Here is a 19,667-nt window from a genome sequence, read left to right as displayed (position 1 = left end):
TAAACAAAGAGGCGGCATCAGGGTCAGGTTGTCACATGGTCAAGAGTTGCCACATAAGCCAGACAGTACTCAGTATCAAAAGGTGGTTACGTATGGAGGGAGTAATCGAGAGTGTTACGGAATCAGGCTGGTCAGGTTAGAACGGAAAATGAAAGCCGAAGACAAACATCATCATCATCATCAGTCTGGTTACGCCCACTGCAGTGCAAGGGGCTCTCCCATACTTCTCCAACTGCCCCGGCCATTTACTAATTGTGGCCATGTTGTCCCTGCAAACTTCTTTATCTCATCCGCCCACCTAACTTTCTGCCGCCCTCTGCTACGCTTCCCTTCCATCTGTAACCCTTAATTCAGTCCGTAACCCTTAATGACAATCGGTTATCTTCCCTCCTCATTACATGTCCTGCCCATGCCCATTTCTTTTTCTTGATTTCAACTAAGATATTATTAACTCGTGTTTGTTCCCTCACCCAATCTGCTCTTTTCTTATCCCTTAACGTTACACCTATCATTCTTCTTTCCATAGCTCGTTGCGTCGTTCTCAAATTCAGTAGAACCCTTCTCGTAAGCCTCCAGCTTTCTGCCCCGTACGTGAGTACTGGTAAGACACAGCTGTTATATACTTTTCTCTTGAGGGATAATGGCAACCTGCTGTTCACGATCTGAGAATGCCTGCCAAACGCACCCCAGCCCATTCTTATTCTTCTGATTATTTCAGTCTCATGATCCGGATCCGCAGTCACTACCTGTCCCAAGTAGATGTACTTCCTTACCACTTCCAGTGCCTCGCTACCTATCGTAAACAGCTGTTCTCTTCCGAGACTGTTAAACATTACTTTAGTTTTCTGCAGATTACTTTTTAGGCCCACCCTTCGGCTTTGCCTCTCCAGGTCAGTGAGCATGCATTGCAGTTGGTCCCCTGAGTTACTAAGCAAGGCAATATCATCAGCAAATTGCAAGTTAGTAAGGTATTCTCCATTAACTCTTATCCCCAATTCTTCCCTATCCAGGTCTCTGAATACCTCCTGTAAACACGCTGTGAATAGCAGTTGAGAGATCGTACCTCCCTGCCTGATGCCTTTCTTTATTGGGATTTTGTTGCTTTCTTTATGGAGGGCTACGGTGGCTGTGGAGCCGCTATAGATATCTTTCAGTATTTTTACATAGGGCTCGTCTACACCCTGATTCCGTAATGCCTCCGTGACTGCTGAGGTTTCGACTGAATCAAACGCTTTCTCGTAATCAATGAAAGCTATATATAAGGATTGGTTATATTCCGTGCATTTCTCTATCACCTGATTGATAGTGTGAATATGGTCTATTGTTGAGTAGCCTTTACGGAATCCTGCCTGGTCCTTTGGTTGATAGAAATCTAAGGTGTTCTTGATCCTGTTTGCGATTACCTTCGTAAATACTTTGTAGGCAACGGACAGTAAGCTGATCGGTCTATAATTCTTCAAGTCCTTGGCGTCCCCTTTCTTATGGATTAAGATTATGTTAGCGTTCTTCCAAGATTCAGGTACGCTAGAGGTCACGAGGCATTGCGTATACAGGGTGGCCAGTTTTTATAGAAGAATCTGCCCACCATTCTTCAACAAATATATGGTTACCTGATCCTCCCCAGCTGCCTTCCCCCTTTGCATAACTCACAAGGCTTTCTTTACTTCTTCCGGCGTTACTTGTGGGATCAGTGGCGTAGCAACAGGGGGGGCCGGGGGGCCGTGGGCCCCGGGTGCAAGGGGCCAGTGGGGGGGGGGGGGGGGGGGGTGTCATATACGTCTAAAGACACCCTTTCCGCTGGCTACACCCTGGGGGGGGGGGGGGGGTGAAAGAAGACCTATGGGCCCCAGGTGCCAGACGACCTAGCTACGCCACTGTGTGGGATTTCAAATTCCTTTAGATTATTCTCTCTTCCATTATCGTCGTGGGTGCCACTGGTACTGTATAAATCTCTATAAAACTCCTCAGCCATTTGAACGATCTCATCCATATTAGTAATGATATTGCCGGCTTTGTCGCTTAACGCATACATCTGATTCTTGCCTATTCCTAGTTTATTTTTCACTGCTTTTAGGCTTCCTCCATTCCTGAGAGCATGTTAATTCTATCCATATTATACTTCCTTATGTCAGCTGTCTTACGCTTGTTGCTTAACTTCGAAAGTTCTGCCAGTTCTATTCTAGCTGGAGGGTTAGAGGCTTTCATACATTGGCGTTTCTTGATCAGATCTTTCGTCTCCTGCGATAGCTTACTGGTATCCTGTCTAACGGAGTTGCCACCGACTTTTATTGCAGACTCCTTAATGATGCCCATAAGATTGCCGTTCATTACTTCAACACTAAGGTCCTCTTCCTGTGTTAAAGCCGAATACCTGTTCTGTAGCTTGATCCGGAATTCCTCTATTTTCCCTCTTACCGCTAACTCATCGATCGGCTTCTTATGTACCAGTTTCTTCCGTTCCCTCCTCAAGTCTAGGCTAATTCGAGTTTTTACCATCCTATGGTCACTGCAGCGCACCTTGCCGAGCACGTCCACATCTTGTATGATGCCAGGGTTAACGCAGAGTATAAAGTCTATTTAATTTCTAGTCTCACCATTCGGGCTCCTCCACGTCCACTTTCGGCTATCCCGCTTGCGGAAGAAGGTATTCATTATCCGCATATTATTCTGTTCTGCAAAGTCTACTAATAACTCTCCCCTGCTATTCCTAGTGCCTATGCCATATTTTCCCACTGCCTTGTCTCCAGCCTGCTTCTTGCCTTCCTTGGCATTGAAGTCGCCCATCAGTACAGTGTATTTTGTTTTGACCTTACCCATCGCCGATTCCACGTCTTCATAGAAGCTTTCGACTTCCTGGTCATCATGACTGGATGTAGGGGCGTACACCTGTACGACCTTCAATTTGTACCTCTTATTAAGGTTCACAACAAGACCTGCCACCCTCTCGTTAATGCTATAGAATTCCTGTGGGTTACCAGCTATATTGTTATTCATCAGGAATCCGACTCCTAGTTCTCAGACAAACAACTGACCACAAAAGATTTGGTAATGTTAACATTACCAGTTCTTTTGTGTGTCACTGTTTGTGATTGCTTGTAGGATTTCTAGAGTGCTCTGGTGCACATGGATACACCATTCTGTAGTTTGCAGGTGCAGACATCTTGGCAGCTGCTCTGTCTTCTGGAGAAGTACGGCTCTACCGCTGCTGCAGCAATGAGGTCTGTGCACAACTTCACAACTTCTAAAGCAAGCACACTCTCACATTCATTTCAATCACTATGAAATTTGTTATTCAGGGACAGGTTTTTTTTTATATGAACAAGAAAAGCCTACATAGACAGCAGCAAAATGCACCCCAACACAAATGGTGTTACTTATATTTCACAATGGAAAGTGCAGACTTGCAAAGCCGTTGACGCAGTTGGAAGGGCAGAATATGGGCATTGCTCAACAGCTCAATATAATCACAAAGATTATTGCAACATACTTTTGGTGTTCTGGCGAACAGAGCAGAAATGGGGATGTCAGCCATCATTTGCCTAGGCTCTGGGATTACCATACACAGTGACTGCAGGGATGTAGAGAGGCTTTTGCTTTTTGGAAAGTATTCCAGCCTTGATAGAAGGCTGGAATGGAGAGAAGTGTATGTTTTCAGTGTGATGTGTATTCTTTTTTTTTTTTTTAGTTATGTAGGCTATCCTTTGTAGAGTGAGGCAGTATCATCTCATCCATTGCACATTTGCTCTTGGTAAAGAAAGCACTGAAGCAGCTTTGCTTCTGAACGTGTGCTGCCTAGTGTCACTGTGATAATGGCCACATTCATTGATGATGGCATGAACATCGCTAAGTCACTTAGTCACTTTAGTTTGGCTGCCTGGCAATTGTTAAGGCTCCATAGAGGGTGATGTAGAGATCAGTGGTGATGTAGATCAGTGGCAACTATGAATAACTGTTAAGGCAACGACGATCCAAATACACTCTTAGAATCAACAGAAGTGCTCGGTCTCAAGCCAAAGGTTCCTCCGGTAAATGGTATAAGCATGTGCCAGTGCATATTACTGTCGTGTTCTACACCCTTGGTGGAAAAGTTGGACTACAGGAAATACTAACCACAGCAGAATTGACAGATTTGGACTCTTGATACTTGTAAGGTGCCTTGTCTACACAGGAAAACAAATGTATCAATACTTTTGGTAGTGTTACTCCACTGCTCTCTAAATGTGTAATTGTGCAGTAGACTTCTGTAGAGGATCAAGGGTGGGATTATCCACGATAATGTTTTAAGCAGGCCTCCTTTCTATTCTCTGTAGGCTGTGAGATCACATGCTGCTGCTGAGCAGATGCACTAGCAAAGTTTTGGTACTCATGCCTCCCCAGTCATGAGGGTCGTTTCCTGGCTTTCAGGCACAGACCTCCCATCTCCATAGGGCTGTACTACCTGTCGAAAGCGTGACATCATTGTCATGGGGCGCTCTCCCCTTGCATTGGGGAAGCGAATTTCTCGAGTCTGATGTGACAGTGCTTGAAGGGTTGAGTACTTGCATAAAGGTAGCAATATTCTGGCTGTATGATGAGAACCTTTTTCAAATAAATGCTGATGCTAGCAAAGACTTAAGTATGAAGGAGAGGCAGTTGTGAACAAGACGGCCATAAGTTGTTATGCATGTGGCTAAAATGAAACTAAAGGATGCCAGAAATCATTTTTTTTTAAACCGAGGAGAATCCTTTAGACCCAGAGAACTTCTCTCAAGCAATGCTATCCCACAAAAATTTTATCACAGCGTGCTCTATTGAACGAGCATAGTGTGCATGATTCAAAGCCACACTCCTTTCCGTCCTCTTCCTTGACCCTCGGCTCATATTCTGCATGGCTATGCTCCCCCCTCCCCCCCCCCCCCCCTGCTTATGCACCTGTCTGCACTTGCATGCACTTATGCAATGTCTGGTGATGTTGCTGCTGTGCAGCTGCAGGAACAGCAGCAATGGAGCCACTTGCATCCTGGCTATCCATGCACTGCCATTGCAGCCCGTGGCCCAGCTAAACTCGCCACTGTCGGTGAAGATGGCAGACTGTGCCAGCTCACTCCTGGTCGTCCTGAGGCATCAAGAATTATTGGTAAGTGTGCGATTCATCTTTCTTTATTGTAGAGACTTGTAGCAAACCATGACAAATACTTTGTATGAACTTAACTCTCATACCACACAATTAACTCCCTCAGCCGACTCTTCCAAAGCACTTAGAAGCAGGTATTAAGTCAAACTAGAATAGAAAGGTTTGTGCTAAACTGTTTCCCAAGCATCATGTTCATCAGTGGCAAGGCTTGCCTAAGTGAGAAAATTATGTAAAGGAAGGACGGAATTGGTGCTGCCACTGTGAAAATATGGCATAGCTTTCTTGATGTAACACTCTTTATAACTAGAAAGCTGTTGTCAACCGCTCATGATACAGAAGGTTATATTTGAGAAGAAAAATAACCAAGGGGCCCGATTTTTGTTAATCATATCATTAGAAGCCAACAAACAGACACCAAAGACAACATAGGAGAAATTACTTCCACTTACTAATTGAATTAAAGCAATGATAAACATTGGAAATGAGTATGGATGAAAAAAACAACTGGCCACAGGTGGGGAACGATCCCACGTCGTTACATTACGCGTGCGATGCGTTCAGGTAGCACGTGTGGGTTTATTGACCAGTTGCCTTCACACAAAAAAGATTGCATACTCATGACGCCTGTGGCAGAAACGATGTTCCACATCTGCCACCAATGTTTGTGAGTGGTGGTGCTGGCTGACATTCCCAGGGTTAGTTCTACTAGTAAAACATAAAAGAACTCGTGAGGCTTATACAGTGCTGACTAATGGCCATGCCCTCTGCTATAGAGGTCTCTCAGATAAGAAGCAATGCGGGGTATGACTCCTAATCCATAAGGACATAGCGGGCAACATTGACAAATTCTACAGCATTAATGAGAGGGCAGCAGTAGTCGTAATCAAACTTAATAAGAGGTATAGATTAAATGTAGTTCAATCCTATTCTCCAACATCCAGTCATGATGATGATGAAGTAGATTAGTTTTATGAAGATGTTGAATTAGCAATGAGAAAAGTGAAAACTCGGTATACTGTAGTAATGGAAGACTTCAATGCAAAAGTGGGGAAAAAGCAGGCTGGTGAACAAGCAATTGGCAACTACAGCATGGATCCTAGGAACGGTAGAGGAGAAATGCTGATAGAATTTGCAGAAAGGAATAAGCTGCGAAAAATGAACACCTTCTTCAGGAAGCGTAGCAACAAAAAGTAGACCTGGAAATGGAAAAGCCCTAATGGTGAAACAAGAAATGAATTTGATTTCATACTTTCTGCCGATCCCAGCATAGTGCAGGATGCAGAAGTGTTAGGTAGGGTAAAGTGCAGTGATCATTGGTTAATGAGGGCTAGAATTCACCTCAATTTGAAGAGAGAAAGAGTAAAATTGGTCAAGAAGAAACAGGCCAACCTACAGGCAGTAAGGGTAAAAGCAGACAAATTTAGGGACAAATATACAGCCTTAGAAGAAAGAGATGAAGATGACATAGAGGGACATAGAGGTAATGAATGAAACTGTAACTAGGCTGGCTTCAGAGGCAGCAATTGAAGTGGGAGGTAAGGCACCAAGGCAACCAGGAGGCAAGCTCTCCCCAGTAACAAAGGACCTAATAAAGAAACGACAAATAATGAAAATTTCCAACTCAAGAGATAAGATAGAATTTGCAGAACCGTCAAAACTGATCAACAAGGAGAAAATAAGGGATATTTGAAATTATAACTTGAGAAAGACTGAGGAAGCAGTAAAAAATGGACGCAGCATCACATCAGTGAGAAGGAAACTTGGCATAGGACAAACCAAGATGTATGCACTGAAAGATAAACAGGGTAATGTCATCATCAATCTCGAAGGTATAGTAAAAGCAGTGGAAGAATTCTATACTGACCTGTACAGTACCCAGAGGAGCCACAATACTGTACCTCCACTCGGAGCAGTAATGAACAGGTTGCAGAGACTCCTATAACTAGTGATGAGGCTACAAGGGCCTTGCAAGTTATGAAACGGAAAAAAAGCAGCAGGAGAAGATGGAATAACAGTCAATTTAACTAAAGATGGAGGAGATATAATGCTTGAAAAACTGGTGGCTCTTATAGGAAGTGTCTTATCGACTTCAAGGGGCCCAGAAAACTGAAAGAATGCAAACATTCACTAATCCACCAACAAAGGGGGACGTTAAAGAATTGAAAAATTGTAGGCTTGTTAGCTTACTCTCAGTATTATATAAAATATTCACCAAGATAATTTACAATAGAATAAGGGCAACACTGCACTTTAGTCAACCAAGCGAACAGGCTGGCTTCAGGAAAGGCTTACTCTACAATGGATTACATCCATGTCATTAATCAGGTAATCGAGAAATCCGCACAGTAAAATCAGCCTCCCTATATGGATTTCATAGATTACGAAAAGGCATTTGATTCAGTACAGATAGCAGCAGTCATAGAGGCATTATGTAATCAAGGAATACAGGTCACTTACTTAAATATCTTGGAAAATATCTACAGAGATTCCACAGCTACCTTAATTATACACAAGAAAAGTAGGAAGATACCTATAAAGAAAGGGGTCAGACAAGGAGATACAATTTCTCCAATGCCATTCACTGTGTGCTTGGAAGAAGTCTTCAAGCTATTAAACTGGGAAGGCTTAGGAACAAGGATCAAAGGTGAATATCTCGGCAACCTTCAGTTTGCAGATGACATTGTCCTGTTCAGCAACACTGGAGACGAGTTACAACAAATGATTGAGGACCTTAACAGAGAGATTGTAAGAGTGAGGTTGAAGATTAATATGTAGAAGACAAAGATAATGAAACAACCGGGCAAGGGAACAAGAGTTCAGGGTCACCAGTCTGCCTCTAGAGTCTGTGAAGGAGTATGTTTACCTAGGTCAATTACTCAGAGAGGACTTGATCATGAGAAGGAAATTTACAGAAGAATAAAAATGGGTTGGAGTGCATACGGCAGACATTGTCAAGTCATGGCTGGTAGCTTACCATTACCACTGAAAAGAAAGGTGTACAATCAGTGCATTTTGCCGGTGCTGACATATGGAGCAGAAACTTAGAGACTGACAAAGAAGATCGAGAACAAGTTAAGGACCACGCAGAAAAGAGTGATGGACTGATGAATGTTGGGCGTAACGTTAAAGGAAGAGGGCAGTGTGGATCAGAAAAGAAACGGGGATAGCCGATCTTCTAATTGACATTAAGAGAAAAAAATGGAGCTAGGCAGGTCATGTAATGCGCAGGTTAGATAACTGGTGGACCATTAGGGTTACAGAATGGGTGCCAAGAAAAGGGAAGCGCAGTCGAGGACGGCACATTTCCGCTAAGGGTGGGTGAATATCTTAGCCGTGTTACAAGCGTCGACGTATACCCTTACACTTTTAACGTATCAGTGTAAACGTGGCTACTATCGTTGCAGCTCGCGATTTGTTGCGTGCCCACGAGTGCAGATGAGAAGAATCGAAAGGCGCCTTTTTTGTTGTTGACCACAACCATTATAAAGCCTACACATAATAAAGGCAAGTTTGGTAGTACCTCTTTTTGTCATGGAAGTGCGGAAAGTGATGAAAGTAATGAAATAGGGCATCTACTTAAAGGGACACTAAAGAGAAAAATGATTTCTTCTGTATCAGTAAATTACTTTTCTACAATGCCAAAAACATCACTCTTACTATGATAAGACTCTTGGTAAGCCAGAAAAAGCGCAAGAACGAAAGACGGGTAGCGGCGCCTCCTTGAAGTTCCCGCACATGGTGGCTGTGACGTCATGGATTTTGATGGCATGTTCTAGGGCCTACTTAATTATATAGCGGTACAGATTGACTGCATTGTGTTCTAAAGGCACCAAATATTAAACATGGCACGTTTCGGGAAGCTTTGCTTAGCCAACGCGGCCCAAATGCGAAAACCTACTTTGGAATCTCTGACGTCACAGTGACGTACCGGTGTCGGAGTTTCGGCGCGAGATTCAAATACTAATATTTTGACCTTTATTTTCTCATCTAATAATCAAACTATTATTTTGAAATGACTGCCTGCAGGGATCTCAAACAATGCTTTATTAGTCTAAACTGATTTATTGTTTCACTTTAGTGTCCCTTTAAGAATGTTTGGTGCGTGCAGGCTGCTTGGTTTATCTTGAAGAGTCGTTCGCGTAGCATCCGATAGATGGTAAGCGCGATCATTAATATCTAGACTTGGCACACGACATATCGGTGCGGCATGTTCAGGGTGCGATCGTTGCACGGGAAATTAAAGAAATAGTATTTTGACGACAAAATTCAGGGGTGCGATCATTACGCGAGTAAATACGGTATGTACATTCATTGCGTAATAGAACTGCGTAGGTGTGCGTACTCAAGAAAACTGTGAGGTTGTGTGCCCTTCAAAAAAGCAAAATGTGGGACAAACTTCCGTTAATCTTCATCTTATCACCAACCAGAGGCAATTAGTTTTTGCGAGTGTCTCCCCCCACAAAAAAGCAACGGAAAGGCATGCACGACGGCGTCCTTCCTGTGCGCACCCCTGTGAGCACTAAACAAGCGAGACACAGGCGATCGCCCTTTGAGCAATTAGTACCAAGATAGCCATCAGTTCTGCAAGCGCAAGCTGAAAGTGCGACCAGAACAAAACCCAAACCGCTGCCCTCGCGCACTCCAATGTGCAAGCGGTAGTATATAGACGCGTGGGAGCAAACTAGCTCTAAAACAAACCATGCAACGAAAACTGAGAGAGCGAGGTGCGCGAAAAAGATTCCCAGTATTACCACATAGTGGCAGCACATGACAGAAAAGAAAAAGTTAGGAAATTGGCGCGCTTTTTAAACGTACAGATGGCGCCGTAATTATATGGCATTGACCATTTTTGGACTTGTTCGCGGCACCGTATATTTACGTCTTTGACCCTTAAAGGGTTAATTAAACATCTGCGTATTTGCAGCATATTTCTGTACTGCATGATGTGTTGCAGCTAATGTGGAGCAAGCTTTTTAAGAATGTGAACCTCCTAGAGCCATCTCTTGGAGAATCCTCTGGTATCATTAATGTTCTTATTGCTAGAGTAATTAGCTCTGAGCAATGTAGACCGACTTATTAATTATATTAACTTTATTACCACAATGGCAACACAAGGTTGCAAAACACATTTAAAAAATCACATGCAGTTGTTTGCAACCTGTTACCATTTCTGCAGCTTTTACCGTTGTTAAGAATGCCCACAATACCTTAAAGAGCTGTTACATCCCATTACTTCTGCACTATAACCAACCATTATATATAGCTTTCATTGATTACGAGAAAGCGTTTGATTCAGTCGAAACCTCAGCAGTCATGGAGGCATTGCGGAATCAGGGTGTAGACGAGCCGTATGTAAAAATACTGAAAGATATCTATAGCGGCTCCACAGCCACTGTAGTCCTCCATAAAAAAAGCAACAAAATCCCAATAAAGAAAGGCGTCAGGCAGGGAGATGCGATCTCTCCAATGCTATTCACCGCGTGTTTACAGGAGGTATTCAGAGACCTGGATTGGGAAGAATTGGGGATAAGAGTTAATGGAGAATACCTTAGTAACTTGCGCTTCGCTGATGATATTGCCTTGCTTAGTAACTCAGGGGACCAACTGCAATGCATGCTCACTGACCTGGAGAGGCAGAGCAGAAGGGTGGGAATAAAAATTAATCTGCAGAAAACTAAAGTAATGTTTAACAGTCTCGGAAGGGAACAGCAGTTTACGATAGGTAGCGAGGCACTGGAAGTGGTAAGGGTATACATCTACTTAGGACAGGTAGTGACTGCTGATCCGGATCATGAGAGTGAAATAATCAGAAGAATAAGAATGGGTTGGGGTGCGTTTGGCCGGCATTCGCAGATCATGAACAGCAGGTTGCCATTATCCCTCAAGAGAAAAGTGTATAACAGCTGTGTCTTACCAGTACTCACGTACGGGGCAGAAACCTGGAGGCTTACGAAAAGGGTTTTACTTTAACTGAGGACGACGCAACGGGCTATGGAAAGAAGAATGATAGGTGTAACGTTTAGGGATAAGAAAAGAGCTGATTGGGTGAGGGAACAAACGCGCGTTAATGACATCTTAGTTGAAATCAAGAAAAAGAAATGGGCATGGGCAGGACATGTAATGAGGAGGGAAGATAACCGATGGTCATTAAGGGTTACGGACTGGATTCCGAGGGAAGGGAAGCGTAGCAGGGGGCGACAGAAAGTTAGGTGGGCAGATGAGATTAGGAAGTTTGGAGGGTCAACATGGCCAGAATTAGTACATGACCGGGGTAGTTGGAGAAGTATGGGGGAGGCCTTTTCCCTGCAGTGGGCGTAACTAGGCTGATGATGATGATGATGACTTCTGCACTTTGGCAGGTTTCTTTTAAATGTGTAAAAAAGAGCCTAATGTATAAAAAGGTAGCATGTCACAAGTACTCTTTTAAATGCATGTTCACACATTTGACTAACAATAATTGCATTACTCCTGTGGGACACGTGAACAGGTTTGAATAAAGAAATGTGGCATGCATGAGTGCCTTTTGAACATTCGAATAGGGACAAGTTAAATGGTGGTGCAAATTGAGAGAAGTTAAATGTATTTAACTGGCTCAATCGATTGAAGATGTATATAGTACATACATACACACATACATATGCACACACATACATATACCTTCTTCAGGCACTGTGTGCACCAAAATAGTGCATCAATAGCAAGAGCACTGATGAAAATATAATGATATTTAAAATGTGTTGCATAGATCTTGGGACACTTCTGAGTGGACCTGTTCCGCAAGTTCTGGCAATGTATGTAAAGTATTTTAGCAAAATGAGTTGGAAGGTAGACAGCTGGGCGTTTGCACTCAGTTTCAGTATTTCATCATGTAGTCGGTTCACTTGCATTGTTTTTCACAATGCTATACATGAGGTATATTTCCTCAAGTGGTTGGATAGATGCTTTCCAAGTATGCTAGACATGAAATAGTTGATGTTTTCACATTTACATCTGACATTCCTGTAGAGTGTTCTGTGGGGTCTGAGGTGCTCTTGGAACCAAGTAACAGCACACACAAGTACAATGTTACGATCGGCCAGCAGGGGTAGTGACTGTCTAACCTCTCCTAGTCCGCTGCAACGAATCGCTTCGTGAAGCCAACAATGCGCACCCCTCAGACAGACTTGCAGTGCCACTAAGGTGAGAGACTTTTGGCGAACTGAGTGTTGTTAGCTGGTTCGCTGTCGCCTTCACGGACCAATGGGAGCAAGAAAACTAATGGAAAAGCATGTTCTAAGGCATTTTCTCACAGACCCTGGTAATTGCCACGATCGTTTGACAGACACTGCAGCTAACTCCAGTGTCATATCAGGAACCAAGATGCGCCAGCTTGAGTCAGGCGTGAGAACCCCTGTCTACGCAGCCCCCCTCCTTTCTGTGTGTTCAGTGAAACAAACGTGCTGGGGTGAGTGTGTGAACCCTCGCCCTCAAAGCGGGTCCTTGGACAACTTTAGACGCTCTGATTGGACGAAGGTTGGACGGCAGTTTCCCTGGCCTAGGGATCTAGGGAGGACAGAGGAGTGGTTTTTAAGCAGCCGTTTTCAGCTCCTCAGTGTGCGTTTTGTTTTCAGTCATGCTAAACTGATGAAATGTAACATTCTCGACTCATGTAGATATTGTAAATAAACATTAAATTTACTAATCTTTCCTTGCACAGTTCCACTAATTATAAATGCAGTTTGGAAAGATATCGGCACATTGCAGTCTACAAAGAGCTAAATCAGCTACAGCACGATGCTTTTCATGAAAATTTAATACACAAGGAAGTGCCTCCAAAAATCACTTTATCCTGCAGTTGTGTAGTACATAATTAAAAATGTAGCAGCTACACAAAAACTAATGATATATCTGAGATGTACATAAAGTACTGTTTGAATGGTAGTATCTTCAAATCTCTAGTACAAATAATAAAAAACAATGTTTTTCAAGTAGTATGTCCCCTTAAGCTCAAGCCGAGCTACAGTTTGCTGAATACTGTGAATGAAGTGGGGCAACATCTACAGCTACAAAGGTACAAAAGCTTTATTACCATGCCAGTAAAGTTTCTTTTCCCATGGTGTTGAGGGACAAGGTCCCTTTGAGGTAGCTCGGCAGCGTGAAGTAGCAGACAGGAAACGTAGAACAAGTATAATTAGCTGTATTCTACAGACGAACTATTTACACTTACAGAGTGTGTGAAGTGCTTTAGCAGGCTCTCAGTCTTCTACACTTAGCTGGGTGTTAGAGCCCAGGATGCTGCTGGGATGTACGTAACCTCACCGTTGCATGGTTACAGTTGGGACTTCCCGTGAGTGCTACATACTGCAGTTTTCAAGGCAGTTAAAAAATAAAAGGAGAAGAGAAAGCAGTACAGCCCGGCACGGATGGAGTTGTGCATTCTCTCGCTGCTAGCGCTGGTTGCCTAACTGGCCTTCCCCCATCTCTGCTCGTGGCTCTTGCATTTCGACGCATGCCTGTCGATTCTTACATGCACCGACCTCTGTTTCACCCACTATAGTCGCCAGTAAGGGCCAAGGCCGTCGGACACTACAGCGCTGTTATTTGGGAGGGGAATCAGTTTTGCGATTCGTTCTCCTTCTCATATGACAAGGGAAGAAAGGGTTTAGTGCCCGGCTGAACAAATTTGGTGCTTGGTTGACCTGTGGAGAGTAAGAGCTGGGTCATTCATTTGAGTTAGCCCGCCCTTTCTGAGGGAGCGCAGTTTGTCACTGCTGTTATTCTTGACTTTACAATGACGGATGTTCAGCCTTACAATACTTTCATCATGCTAGCAGAGGCTTCTTGCGGTTGGATGTATCTTTTCATTCAGTAGCAGACAGATTGTGTCATCCAAACATGTGTGGTGGGGCTGTACGTAGTACATACCTCCTTGCGTATAAATACTTATGCACCAGTATATTTTCTGAACACCACTCATACCTTTTATTTCTCGTAAATATCAATCCCATCATAATAAAGCAATTTATTTGCACCAAGTTTGTATGATTATAGCATTGTGATATCGCTTGGCCTGTGTGGCTGCACCAGCCTTCAAAGGTAAATGCACAAGTTACTTCTGAGTGCGTAATAAAAAAAGAAAAATGTGAATTATTGGAACGAGAGAAAATTTAGGAGATGCTTGGCTAGAGTGAGCGGGCTGCCATCATGACAATATCAGAAGCAGACTTCATATTGGCCGCAATGTTGATGCTTTGCGGGTGTCCTTGTGCTTTCGATACACGTCGTGGGGGTCTAGTATGTCACAGGAGTGTCGACCACTGTGGGTATGAGCTTAGCGAGCCACAGGACCACATCTGCTGTCGTCTTGCGTACTCTAGCGCGCGCTCTCAGGCTGCTAAAGAGGGCACTGAGCGCTGCATATGCAAGAGAACACAGTATATTGCCCCGAGTTAGCGGAAACCATTTATTGTCTCCAGCTGCACCCAACACTGCACAAACGCCTGGTCCCAGGCTGGCGCAGGAATCAAAGCACTCGCGCGCCAAGGGCAAAAGTACTGATAGGGCCGCCGCTAGGAAAAGTCTTCTTGGCTAGGAAAAGTCTTTTCGGCTATGCTGCTTCCTCTCACAATGACCACTGGACCCACTCATGAGAATTCGGGCTATCTTCTTTGGCTTGGACCTCCGATAAATCCAACAGTACGACTGCGCATGGAAAGGGTCAATACAAGGTAGGCAGAGTGGTGTAGCTAGGCCGTCTGGCACCCGGGGCCCGTAGGTCTTCTGTGCGTTCTTTGTTCATATGCCTCATTCAGTAGTGACAGTGTGAACTGATGTAGAGCCGTTGTTGAATGATGGGTCTTCGTAATTCCCAGAGTCGTGAAGCATGCTTGTGGCTGTCATAGGCACCAGAGGGGTAACAGTGCTCTTGGTGCTGGTGTAAAGCCCGATGAAAGGTAGCCTTGATGTGTCGCAACAAGTTTGGAAAATGTGGCTTCAGGTCTTTGTGGTGGCAAAGCAGCGATTTAGTGACTTGGTATGCGACACAGATGTCGAATGTGTGCTTCTAAAGTTGTCAATCGTTAGATATGTTGGAACCAAGTAGTCTCTATCAATCATGATTGTTGTGTGAGTCGAGGCGCATCGTGGTAGCTCAAGACATGATCGTAGAGCCTGGCCTTGCATACTTTCAAGGGTACGAATGTTTGTTTTACATGTGTTCGCCGAACCGGCAAGCTGTATCGTAAAAATCCCAGAAACAGTGCTCTGCACAGCTGCAGCATGAACCGTACCGGCGTGCCCCAGGTTTTTCCGCACAGGAACCTCAGTATATGTACTACAATTGAAATTAGTCTCCGCTTCGTGTAGATGCAGTGGGGGCTCCACAAAATGTCCCTGTCAATAATCACACCTAAGAAGTGGTGAGACTCCTGGTATTTGATACCTTGGCCATTGAGAGAAACACGGTACAGTGCCATCGGTTTGCACGTAAACACTATTAACATGAATTTTTCGGTGGACACACTAACGCCTTGTTTGTGGAGATATGAACAAGTTCTGGTGGCTGTTACGTTTCGCCTACGACGCGCGGTATAGCCGGCGCGGATGCAACGGACGCCGGGGCTTCGTTCAAAGCGGCGGACATTTTGGCCCGTCCGGAGCTGCCGCAAAGCCTCCCCGCCAAGCGCGTCCAGGCGTGTTTCAGTGCCATGTGTCTTCGTGTGTGCGTGTGTGTGCCCACGCTTGTCAAAGCGCGGCAGCCGGGGAGAGGAGCTTACCAAGTGTGAAGCGAGGAGGTCTGTCCGGCGCCGGCTTGGCGGATGCGTCACTACACTCGTCTCAACGTGTCTCTCAGCCTGTCCGTGCCCCGCCGTCACGTGGTCTCGTCACGAGGCCTTCCTCTTGCCCTCAACTCCGAGAGTATAAGAGCAGCGGCCCCCGGACGCCAAGAGGGAGGCTCCGATTTCTTCTGTTGAGTTACGTGCTCTCCCGTCTCTCCACTTCGGTCGACCTGACCGCCCGCTCTTTTGCGATGTTAGAATAAACAAGTTGTTCTGTTACCAGTCGACTCATGCTTTGCCGGGACCTTCGGATGCTTCCAGTTGTGCCCCAGGCCGCCAGGCCAACGCTACCCTTGGGGCTTGCGACCCATTTGCAACAACGGGCATCAGCGCTGAGATTCCAACAACAACTGTCTGCCAGCGGTGAGATCGCGACAACGGAGGCCAGCAGCGAAGATATGCAGTTGACTGTATGCTGAGCAGCACAACGACCATCCGGGAGCAGTGCAACGAGCCCTGTGTGATGACTGGTTGCCTGCAGCGGAACGACTGCGCTGAATTCTTGGCTGCGAGGTTTGGTGAGTGCGGGACTTTCTTCTTCTGAGTTTTGCCAGGCTTTTGTTAGTGTCAGAAACAGAGCTGGTAATTGTGGTTGTCGTTGCTGCTGGGTTAGTTTGCGGCAAGACAATAGTAGGCAGTAGAGAAAGCAGCATTCAGAGCAGCCATGGATTTGAAGTCGTTGCGCAAACCGAAATTGCTGGAGCTTGCAAGAGAGTTGGGTCTGGATGTCTCAGACAAACTCAGAAAACCAGAACTGCTAAGGGCTATTCTTGAGTTAGAAGCTGAGGATGACGAGCTGTCGGAATGCCTTGAGACCATTGAGGAGAGGGAGACGGCAAAAAGACAGGAACTTAAAGAACAGAAAGAGCGAGAGCAACAAGAAAAAGAGCGCGACCGTCAACACGCTTTGGAAATGAAGCGTCTCGAGATAGAGATGGAACGCGCTCGTAATGGAAGTCAGGCACACGGTGCAGGAGAACGAGTATTGTTCAAAATGACTGACCTGATGCGGCCGTTTAAGCTTGGAGAGGACATTGGTTTGTTCCTGGTTAACTTTGAGCGAACGTGCGAGAGGCAGGGGTTCTCTCGGGAAACGTGGCCACAGCGCTTGCTCACTTTGTTACCCGGCGAGGCGGCCGACGTAGTCGCTCGCTTGAAGAGAGAGGAGGCAGAGGATTTCGACCAAGTGAAATCGAGTCTGCTAAAAAAGTACAGGCTGTCAGCGGAGGCGTTCCGTCGGAAGTTTCGGGAAAATGAGAAAGGCAGAAGTGAGTCATATACAGAGTTTGCCTACAAGCTAATGTCAAACATGCAGGAGTGGCTCAAAGAAGAGAAAGCGTTTGGTGACCACGAGAAAGTTCTGCAGTGTTTCGGGCTGGAACAGTTTTATAGTCGGTTACCTGAGAACGTGCGGTACTGGGTCTTGGATAGGCCAGACGTTAGTACGGTGGCTAAAGCCGCTGAGCTAGCCGAGGAGTTTGTGACGCGTCGGGCTCGCGGAGCTAAGGACGATCAAAAGGGTGAATTTGGCTCGAAGTTTGAGAGGCCGAAGTTCACGCCCATGAGAAAGCGGTTCGAGACGAGGCAAGCGCGCGTGTGTTATACGTGCCAGAAGCCGGGTCACTTTTCGGCGCAGTGTCCGACCGAACGTGAGGAGACGGCGGCAGCCGAAGCCGAATGCAGAAAGCGGTTCGAGATGAGGCAAGCGCGCGTGTGTTACGCTTGCCAGAAGCCGGGTCACTTTTCGGCGCAGTGTCCGGAAACAAAAACAAAAGTCGTGTTTTTGTCGTTATGCAGCACTGATGAGAACATGAAGCTTCTCGAGCCTTACATGCGAGACCTCCTCGTGAACGGGAAAGAGTGCCGAGTGCTTCGCGATTCCGCAGCTACAATGGATGTAGTTCACCCCTCCTACGTAGAACCCGATATGTTCACGGGCGAGTGCGCATGGATCAAGCAAGCCGTGGAAGCTCATAGCGTGTGTCTGCCCGTAGCAAAAGTGCTTATTGAAGGACCTTTCGGAGCACTTGAGACGGAGGCCGCAGTGTCATCTATGCTGCCCCCCCAGTACCCGTACCTATTTTCGAACAGGTCCGATCACCTCCTGCGCGAAAAGGGGCTTTTGTTTGGTGAGGCTAGCGTTCAGGCCTTAACCAGATCAAAGGTTCGGGAGCTCGCTGCAAAGGCGGTAGTTGCGGGATCGACGTTGTCGAACAATGAGAAAGGGTCAGAGGCGCAGCAAGCTGATATTCAGAGCACGTCCGAACTGAATAAAATTGAGCCTGTAGCGTTGAAGGCACCAGATACTGGAGAGGAAATGCCCGACACGAAAAAGTTAGAAGAGCTATCTGCAGATTTGCTCATCGCGCCTACGTCAGACGGACTGAATAGGTTGCTAAAAGTCAGCCGGTCGGCTTTGATAGCCGAGCAAAAAAAGGATGGCAGCCTGGAAAACATCCGCTACAATGTCAAGGAAGGTATCGCCAAGAAAAATGCTCGTTTTGTGGAAAGAGGTGGGGTCCTGTACCGGAAGTATCTTGACCGCAGGGGAGTAGAGTTCGATCAGCTGATCGTGCCTCAGTGCTACCGTCAGGATCTGTTGCGCTTGTCGCATGGCGGTTCGTGGTCCGGACACCTAGGAGTTAAGAAAACTAAGAACCGTCTCTTGCAAGAGTACTATTGGCCAGGGTGTTTTCGGGACGCAGACCACTTTGTGAAGACATGCGACACCTGTCAGCGGGTGGGCAAACCAGGGGACAAATCGAGGGCGCCGTTGAAGTTGGTACCTATCATTACGGAGCCTTTTAGACGGCTCGTTATTGATAGAGTGGGACCTCTGCCGGTAACAGCCACGGGGTACAGACACATTTTGACTGTGATCTGCCCAGCGACAAAGTTCCCTGAAGCAGTGCCGCTTAAAGAACTCAGCTCAGTTGAGATAGTCAATGCACTACTGTCCATATTTGCGCGAGTTGGTTTTCCTGCGGAAATCCAGACAGATCAGGACACAGTGTTTGCTAGCCCTTTGACGACAGCCTTTCTCGAAAGGTGTGGGGTAAAGCTGTTAGACAGCTCAGTGTACCACCCACAGTCAAATTCCGTTGAGAAGCTCCACTCTGTCATGAAGCGCGTGTTGAGAGCATTGTGGTTTGAACAACAAACTGACTGGGAGCTGTGTCTGCCTGGGGTGACGTTGGCATTAAAGACCGCGCCGCATGCGGCTACGGGGTTTTCGCCAGCTGAGCTAGTGCACGGTCGCTCGCTGCGTTCTCCGCTTCGCATGCTTCGAGACGGATCACTGCCCTCTCCAATGGCTGCAGACCATCTCTCCCAAAAATGGCCGCCTCCTGCGCTGGAGCCTCGCTTTGCAACAATATTCCTTTGAGGTGCGTTACAAAAAGGGGAGTCTCAACGGTAACGCCGATGGCTTAAGTCGAAGCCCCTAACGTGGGAATCAGCCTCAAAATTGTTTGTTACTGATGTTTTTCTTCCTGAGGCAGGATTTTTAACATATTGCTTTTGTGTAGTGTGTCAAAGTGATGATGTGCTTTCTAGTGCAATTTTCCGATTTGTGGACGCGTTCTGAGTGCTGCTAAACTACTGTAAGGAACTAGGCAGTAGTATAAAAGGGGAAAGAGCCTGGCAGGGCTTAGTGAGGGTTGTGCCGTGCTTGCTGACTGAGCGGTTGAGTTTCGGCGTAGTTCTAACGCTTGCCGGGAACGAGAACAAAAATATCA

At 45.9% G+C, this 19,667-nt stretch overlaps 1 protein-coding gene across 2 annotated transcripts in view; it reads left to right on the top strand.

Annotated features, from left to right (window-relative positions):
* The window catches only part of Nup43 (nucleoporin 43), a 34,180-nt gene that overhangs the window by 4,477 nt on the left and 10,036 nt on the right, over nt 1–19,667 (top strand). For both annotated transcript variants that reach the window (XM_055065888.2, XM_050169919.3), the window contains exons 3-4: nt 3,144–3,218; nt 4,966–5,116. In XM_055065888.2, coding sequence (XP_054921863.1) covers nt 3,144–3,218; nt 4,966–5,116 — 226 coding nt within the window. The remainder of the gene's footprint in view (nt 1–3,143; nt 3,219–4,965; nt 5,117–19,667) is intronic.

Source organism: Dermacentor andersoni, chromosome 6, assembly GCF_023375885.2.
Source record: "Dermacentor andersoni chromosome 6, qqDerAnde1_hic_scaffold, whole genome shotgun sequence".
Classification (NCBI taxonomy): Eukaryota; Metazoa; Arthropoda; class Arachnida; order Ixodida; family Ixodidae; genus Dermacentor; species Dermacentor andersoni.
Note: the sequence above shows the minus strand (reverse complement) of the source record. Positions and strands in the feature narration are given on the sequence as shown.